This window comes from Asterias rubens, chromosome 5 (assembly GCF_902459465.1).
Source record: "Asterias rubens chromosome 5, eAstRub1.3, whole genome shotgun sequence".
NCBI classification, from domain to species: Eukaryota; Metazoa; Echinodermata; class Asteroidea; order Forcipulatida; family Asteriidae; genus Asterias; species Asterias rubens.
The window spans coordinates 16927135-16936339 of record NC_047066.1 but is presented as its reverse complement, the minus strand read 5'-3'; the positions used below and the strand labels follow the sequence as shown (position 1 = coordinate 16936339).

Below are 9205 nucleotides of genomic sequence, written 5' to 3'. Positions count from 1 at the left end.
CGCGTGTGAATTCCCTGATAAAACATCAAATTTTATATGTTATCATATCTCTGGAACCCTATACAAACTAAAAATTAATAATAGAACCGGTAATTTTATTGGTCTCTATTCCTACATCCTCTCACTTATTTCACTTTTAGAAAACATTTGCCTCGTTATTTTGAGGGTTTGTACGTCCAGTTTGGTCAATTTTGTAGAAGTTCGGAGAGGTTCGTAAAATTAATGTAGTACCCGATTCAGCCGCACATGAGGGCTCTTTCGTGAAAAAACCCCGAAGGTTACGAACTTTGTGAAACATTTGCCTTGTTATTTTGAGGGTTTGTACGTCCAGTTTGATTAATTTTGTATGGAGAAATTCGTAAAAATGTAGTACCAGATTCAGCCGTTAACTCTTTCGTTAAGAAAACCCGACGAAAACGGATTTTGCTAAATATGTACCCTGAGTCCTGACCAAACTGCTCTCTAACAATTTTGTTGCTTCAGAATTTTGACAAATGGAATGTTTTTACAGCTTCAAAACAGCCGTTGATGTTTCACAAAATTATGCAACTTTTGTGTGTATACGTTCTCTGTGTGAGGGATGACATGTGGACTGTACCAACAATGGTACAGGGTTAAATGGTGTTGTGTTTACGAGCGACTAACAGCGCTAGTCTAATTACAGTTAGGTCAAAGGTCGTGTGTGCATGTGCCGACGCCATTGTGATTTGTAGTTTAGATACGAATAAACCGAAGATTCAACATTGGCGACGAGGATGGGATCCGGAAAAAAAATCATGGAGAAAACAGTAATCCCCATATTTGACTGTTTTTCGGAGCCAGCAACCCTTGGACCACGATGGGAAAGGTGGCTGATGTCGTTTGAGCTCTATGCAGACGGCAAAGGCCATATTATTGGGTCCACCACAACACCGGAGGTGAAGCAACGAAGACGTGCACTAATGCTCCATCTAGCCGGACCGGACGTACAGGAAATTTTCTTGACGCTACCTGACACGGGCGCTGCTACTGATTTTGACGCTGCCAAAACCGCACTGAACAAATACTTCGTGCCACAGAAAAATGCAGCATTTGAACGGCAGACTTTTCACCAAGTTGTCCAGAAGGAAGGGGAAACGGTATTACAATTTGTAACCAGACTTCGGAGAGCGGCTAGAGACTGTGATTTTGGAGGTGAAAAAGACAACCAGATAAGAGATGCTGTGCTGAGTAAGTGCAAATCTGATTACGTTAGACGCAAGCTATTGGAAGCAGGGGATGAACTAACTTTAGCAAAGGCAATGAAAGTAGCTGATAAATGTGAAAAGGTAGAAAGTCAGATGGCTGCACTGTCTGTCAAGGGCAAAACCTATCAGTCTGACACTACTGTCAACATGGTGTCTGACAGAAAACCAAAGCCTCATGACAAATCAAGCAAGCCTAAGAAATGGACCCAACAATCCAAACATCAGAGACAGGAAAACCAATCGGTGAAATCCGCAACCACTACCATGACTACCAAAGGTGCTTGTTACAGGTGTGGTCGAACTGGGCATTTTGGTCGAGACCCTAAGTGCCCCGCAAGAGGCCAGACATGCCAAAAATGTTCTGGAAGAGATCATTTCGCCAAAGTCTGCAAGACCAAGTCCAAGCCAACAGTCAACCAAATCGATGAGCAACATCTTGATTCAGAACCATCGCATGACTATGCATTTCTCATTCATGAGAATACTTACTCGAATAAGATGAAAGTAACTGTTGGTGGAATTGACCTCCACATGTTGATTGATTCTGGGGCCACGAGCAACGTTATTGATGAACATACATGGGAATCACTAAAAAATGCAAAAATTAAGTGTGAATCCCGTGTCGCCCCACCAAACAGGAAATTGTGGGCATACGGTGCTGACCAAGCCCTATCATTGAAAGGTCTCTTCAGCTGTGAAGCGAGTATATCGGGAAAATCTGTACCAGCTGAATTCATCGTCATTAAAGGCAAAGGTGTTCCCTTACTTGGCAAAGTTACTGCAATGGAGTTGGGTGTACTCAAAATTGGAGTGGATGCAGCCAACAGTCCTCCACACACCACAGCGGTAGCCAGTATTGATGAGCGCACAAAGAGTGGCTCGACCCAGTTCCATAAGCAATTTCCAGATGTGTTCAAAGGCGTGGGTAAGCTCAAAACTGAACAAGTGAAGCTTCACATTGACCCCTCTGTAAAGCCAGTAGCACAACCACTAAGACGCACTCCATTCAATTTGCGCAGTCGAGTGGAGGAAAAGATTCGTGAATTGGAGGATCTCGATATCATTGAGCGTGTGGATGGTCCAACCCCTTGGGTCAATCCAGTAGTCACGGTGCCAAAACCGAATGGTGACATACGACTCTGCCTCGACATGAGACGTGCTAATGACGCAATAATACGCGGTCGTCATCCAATACCGACAGTAGATGAACTGTTACAGACAATGAATGGATCAAAGTTCTTCAGCAAGCTCGACCTCAAATGGGGCTATCACCAGTTGGAACTTGATAACGAGTCGCGAGGGATCACAACCTTTGTTACTCATTGCGGTCTCTACCAATACAAACGCCTTCTCTTTGGAGTTAGCTCTGCCAGTGAGCAATACCAATACATGATCGCAAAGACACTAGCGGGACTTGAAGGTGTGGAAAACATCTCAGACGACATCATCGTTCATGCGTCTGACAAGAAGACACACGATAACAGAGTATTCGCAGTGTTACGCAGATTGGAGGAGGTAGGTCTTACCTTGAACCAAGAGAAGTGCCAGTTTAACATGAGTCGGTTGGTATTCATGGGAATCCTACTATCAGAGAAAGGCATTGGTCCTACACAAGAGCGCGTAAGAGCTGTAGCAGAATTTCACGAACCGGAAAACGTCTCAGAGATTCGAAGCTTTCTTGGCCTCGTTGGGTTTAGTAGCAGATTCATACCTAACTTTGCTACAGTGTCAGATCCACTTCGAAAGCTAACCAGGAAAGGAATTCCATTTCAATTTGGACCTTACCAGCGAACAGCCTTCAATTCGCTAAAGGAGAGCCTCGTAAACGCAACTACGCTCGCGTACTATGACAACAACGCACCGACAAAAGTGATATCTGACGCGAGTCCAGTAGGACTGGGTGCCGTTTTAATCCAGGAACATCACGACGGTTTAGTTCCAGTCTGCTATGCCAGTCGCAGTCTGACAGATTGCGAGAGGAGATATTCGCAAACAGAGAAGGAAGCCCTATCACTCGTCTGGGCTTGTGAAAGATTTCACGCATTCATCTATGGTCGCAGTTTTGAACTACTGACTGATCACAAACCATTGGAGGCGATATATGGACCCCGATCTAAACCATGTGCACGAGTTGAGCGATGGGTATTACGCCTACAGCCATACGAGTACAAAGTTGTATACATCCCCGGACGCGATAACATCGCCGACGCTTTGTCCCGGCTTTCGCAGGAAAAGATTCAACTCAAGCATGACCACGGGGCAGAGGACTATGTGCGTTTTGTAGCCATCTCTGCCACACCCAGTGCTATGACAACGAAACAAGTTGAAAGTGCATCCGCAGAGGATAAAGAGCTAGCAGAGCTAAGAGAAGCAATTCGAACCGGGTTCTTTGAAAACTGTAAGGCGTATGCACCGATCGCAGGAGAGCTATGTGTCATCGGACAGCTGATATTACGTGGAACGCGTATCGTCTTACCACAGAAACTCAGACAACAAGCCTTAGCTCTTGCGCACGAGGGTCACCTTGGTATTGTGGGAACGAAGCAAAACCTTCGCACAAAAGTATGGTGGCCAGGAATGGAAAAAGGTGCCGAAAAGTTCTGCAGATCGTGCCATGGATGTCAAATTGTAGCACGACCTGACCCCCCCGAGCCACTGAGACCAACCACGCTCCCTGACGGTCCTTGGCAGGACTTAGCAACGGATTTACTTGGACCATTTCCATCAGGACATTCCGTTCTAGTAGTTATTGATTACTATAGCCGATACTATGAGTACCAGATACTGAGTTCCACTACCGCAGACAAAGTCATTGATTCCCTAGAGGAAATCTTCAGCCGTCATGGACTTCCAGTGACACTGAAATCCGACAATGGTCCCCAGTTCCGTTCTCATGAGTTTCGAGAGTTCTGTGAGGAGAATGGTATAGACCATGTCAAGGTTACAGCTAAGTGGGCTCAAGCAAATGGCGAAGTGGAACGCCAAAACGACTCAATCATGAAACGAATCCGTATCGCACAGGCCGAAGGTCAAAACTGGCGAAAGGAACTACGGAAATACGTCACAAAATATCGCGCTACTGAACACCCTGCCACAAGGAAAACTCCAGCTGAGTTGTTGTTCAAACGGAAAATGCGCGGGAAACTACCAGTGTTTCAGGCCGATAATCATTCTGACTTGGAAGTCCGGGATCGCGACGCCGAAAACAAAGGAAAAGCCAAGCTTTACACGGACGCTCGTCGGAATGCAAAATACTCGGAGGTGGAAGTCGGTGATCAAGTCCTTGTGAGACAAGAGAAAACAAACAAGTTTTCTACCCCGTTCAACCCTGAACCCTTCACAATTGTGAACAAAACCGGCAATAGTGTCATAGTTGCCTCCCCGAAAGGTGCTCAATATTCGCGAAACACTAGCCATGTGAAGAAGTTTATGCAAACTGCACATGACGCGGATATGCCACTGTCTGACCCTGCCATTCAACCATCCAAAATGGATCACGGAAGTGCAGTCCCTGAACAGATTCTTGTTTCCCCGACTCAGAGTTTGGCAGATACCAATCCAGTCGCAACCCCCCCCCAACTGTCGTGGACAAACAATCTTCCCCACACAGTGCCAGACCCAAAAGACAGTGTGGCATGCATCCGAAATACAAAGACTTTGTTCTAAACTGAATGAACTGGACAGAACTTTGAACTCGAAGATGAGAGTTAAATTGAAAACATTGTTCTTTGTTTATTGAAGTTTGTTTAAAAAGTTAAAGTTTTCATTGTATTAAAAAAAGCAGTTGGTCTATATTCATGCACGACCGGTTTTTCAATATTGCTAAGTCAAAAGTTAAAACTCAATAAAATGTGTTTTATATTGTACGCATAGGTTACCTATATAACAACTTCATTTGAACCAATCAAGTCTTTAAACAAGTTGTAGAAATTGCCTTGTCAGAAACATACATGTAGTAAGTCAGAAAATAGGCTACTGTTGAGTTTTTGTCTAAAAAGGGACGGATGTTGTGTTTACGAGCGACTAACAGCGCTAGTCTAATTACAGTTAGGTCAAAGGTCGTGTGTGCATGTGCCGACGCCATTGTGATTTGTAGTTTAGATACGAATAAACCGAAGATTCAACAAATGGAACAAATAAAGTTATTCACAACAATGGGTTGCTGTTTGACGCGTTTAAAAAAATGTTGGAAAGTTGGGTAGGCCTACATGAGTGACTTCATTATAATAAACACATCCTGTAAAATACGCATGTATTTTTGTTTCTCATAAAGCCTTAAACGGAAGGTACACGTTTGGTTATTGTCAAAGACCAGTCTTCTCACTTGGTGCATTCCATCTCGTGCATAAAATAACAAACCTGTAAAAATTTGAGCTCAATCGGTCATCGAAGTTGCGAGAAAATGATGAAAGAAAAAACACCCTTGTTGGACGAATTTGTGTGCCTTCAAATTGGAATAAAAGACTTCTAGCTAGAAGTCTTTTATTATTTTAGTGAGAAATTACCTCTTTCTAAAAAACTACATTACTTCAGAGGTAGTCGTTTCCCACAATGTTTTATACTATCAACAGCTTATATTTTTGTTTTGAGTAATTACCAAACGTATACCTTCCCTTTAATATTTTGTATTTTACACGCAAAATACCCCCCCCCCCCCTGTACAAAATGGTATACACAATGCCATTTACCCCTCTGCAAAACATCAACGAGTCACTCTCTGAAATGTTAATGGGAGTCCGAGGTCGCAACTCACTTCAAACCTAAAGAGGTGGCTCTGTGTGCAGCCTACGGCTTCCCCCTTGTGGCCCATATCAAAACCAGACGTAAGGAGATATCGCTCGTAACTCCAGCCAATCAGTAAGAGGGAGTTTGAGTCAGGGTTTTGTAGACTTGCAACCCGACGTCTGAAACGACACAACAGTGTTGAATTCCACAAGGATGCCATGCCACTGGACCTTCTAATTTCAATCCAAGAAGATGGTGTGGGTTACGGCTCTAAAATAGTTTAGATAATTATGGCTTGTTAATTTGAATCAGAAAAAAACAATGATGCCATAAACGATATCAACCGATGCCCTTATTACCTTCATTTATAAATAATAATAAATAATTCGAGATTTATAAAGGAAAAGCGCACATGTATATCTGCCTAATGGCACCCAGGCGCACAAGAAAATACTAGACACTTTAGCAAAATAATGACAAGTATGGAAAAAGACAGTTAATTGCTGTCCATTTGTTCATAAGAAGTACATGCAAACGATGGCCATTGAAATTTTCACACCACACACCGATCTTCGATGACTTCAACATCAAACTGGTCCCATTCTTGTATTGAGTTTTTCCTGTTTCCGAGGCAAACGAGAATAGTGTGGCGGAACTGGTCCCTTACCAATCGAGCGGTCGAGAAAGGTAGCTAGTCAGTTTTGGATGAAATATACCGCCTATACATGTATATGCGTAGCTGCACTCACTGCGCCTCAGCCTTCTAGGACAGACAATGGACAGACAATATAAAAACACAGAGGCAGATATATCACTGTTCCAACCTATTTATTATGCAATCATTCTTGTATTAACTGGACCCCTGTTGAATAACCTTCCTAATTATTAATGTAATCCATACATCACAATAGCCTCCTATTCATCAATGAGAGGCAATGCTGTTGGTGGGGTAATGCCTGGCTGGGCTTAGCCTCCGGGTGTCCGTCGTGCCGTACGCCTCAATTGCGTGATAGTGCGCCTCCCTAGATGCCCGCCCTCTACGGCTCTGAGACCTCGGATCTCCCTCGTAGAGCTAAGAGGCGGCCGGTGCATCGACGCGCGCTCCCCGGCTCCGTCCCGTCGCGCTAGCTACCTACAGCAGTCCGTCTCTGCGCCTCCCAGTAGCCTCCTGACACCCAGTAACCAGCGCCCAGCCCGACTTCACCCACCGTGCAGCACGCCGTCTGCCCCGCCCGTGCCTACTACCCCTTGGACGTGCTGGATACACCAACTATACGACGAACTGATTATGACCTAACTGCGTGGGAGACTGAGAGCTGACTGAGAGACCCGACTGTTGCATGGTTTTTCTTGAGCTGGCGTGGTCTGCCATTTTCACGGAATGGCCGACCGTGTTAGTTCGCGACATAGGGGGAGGACCGTGCAGTTTCGGAGAGGGGGGTGTTTAATGTGTTGATTATTCTGCTCTACTCTCGAATTATCTATCCGGCCGCATGCAGTTTAAACCGGCCGCATGCAGTTTAAAGTAGCGGACGGTCTCGGGCACTTTTTGGTGATCGACTCGACCGATCCGGGGCAACGTGTTTCTTTAATGTTTTTCTGTCACAAATTTGTTGCCTGTGTGTTTATACATTTGATATTTTATTCTTTTCTTTTTTAATATAATAGTAATGTTTTTAATGACTTTTTTGTTAACTGTACATTTCTGCTTTTATTAGACGCTGTATTGCAGTGTTTTAATAAATAAACCATGAATAATAAATAATAATAACCGCTCGGCCACTACACTTCCAACAGAGTGGAAATGCTTCATGAAAATGGCCTTAACATTTCATTTGACAGAGCTCTGGAAGTCCCAGCACAATTAGGTGATGCCGCTACCAGCAAGTATGTTGATGATGCGGTGGTATGCCAGCAGGTTCTCAGAAAAGGGATATTCATACTCTTCCATGGATAACATAGACCACAACCCAACTGCTACAACAGCAGCTAGTTCGTTTAATCCAGTATTTCTATCTTCCAACATCCAATCTCAAAAGATGAAGGTGAACAATGCGAAACCCGTCAAGCTTTGGGAGAACAAGATCAAGTCTGTTCCTGAACTTCCTGACTCTTACACTAACATCCGCCCTGGACACACTTCACAACAAAGAATCAATTCCTGTCCAAGGTCAGTTTCACACAGAGCGTAAATGAGGCAGTAGATGTTACTTGGTCAGCCCATCATGCCTCAAAAGGAGGGGCCCAGCATTTGAAGTTAACATTACATCACTGTTACCTCTTCTTCGAGACCAAGCCCACTCGGTTTCAAATTTGAGACATGTGATGGAGAAGATCAAGGATACAGTAGCATTCCTCAACCCAGGACAAGTACATGTACCTGTCATTGCTGCTGACCAACCAATCTACGCCTAGCCAAGCAGATCCAGTGGCACTGGGCTGAGAAATTTGGTGAGGACAAGTTTGTAATCATGTTTGGTGGACTGCATATTGGGATAATAATAATAATAACAATAATAATAATAATAAGACTTGTAATGCGCACGTATCCACCCTACTGGGTGTTCAAGGCGCAGTAAAACCAACGACGAACAAAGAACAAAACAAAGAAAAACAGACGCAACAAAAATTAGTCCTTGAAAACCTGTGACATAAGATAAGTTTTGAGAAGAGATTTGAATCTTGTGGTACAAAGACAAGTGGTAGAGAGTTCCAGATGCGTGGCGCAGCTGAAAAAAAAGACCTGTCTCCCCATGAGTGTTGAGACTTTGGTTCAATGAGAAGAAGCATGGAACTTGATCGAAGATTTCTTGATGGAGTGTAAACTTGGAGAAGTTCAGAAATATAGAGGGGAGCCTTGCCATTAAGTGCTTGTGGACAATGAGCATTAGCTTGAAGATGATTCGCTGAGAGATACGGAGCCAGTGTAGTTGTTTCAGAATGGGGATGATGGAACAGGATTTTTTAGACAGTCAAATGCGGGCAGCAGTATTTTGGAGGCATTGAAGACGGGAAATCTGGTTAAGAAGACTGTAGAGAAGAGCATTGCCATTGTCAAGGCGAGAAGTAACAAATGCATGAATGACCTTTTCAGTGGCACTTTTGTCCAAGTACTTACGAGTCTTACCAATATTCCTGATGTGGTATGATGACAGACAAACGATGTTGTTGATGTGTGGTTGAAGTGTCATTAATGAATCAACAATAACCCCTAAGTTCCGAGCTTGCACCGATGGAAATGTATGGCACTGAAA

General features: G+C 43.9%; 1 protein-coding gene across 1 annotated transcript; it reads left to right on the top strand.

Moving 5' to 3' along the window:
• Positions 1–776: 776 nt before the first annotated feature.
• On the top strand, positions 777–4892 carry LOC117290459 (uncharacterized protein K02A2.6-like). Its single transcript, XM_033771875.1, has one exon. The coding sequence runs from the start codon at positions 777–779 to the stop codon at positions 4890–4892; it is 4116 nt and encodes a 1371-aa protein (XP_033627766.1).
• The last annotated feature ends 4313 nt before the right edge of the window (positions 4893–9205 follow it).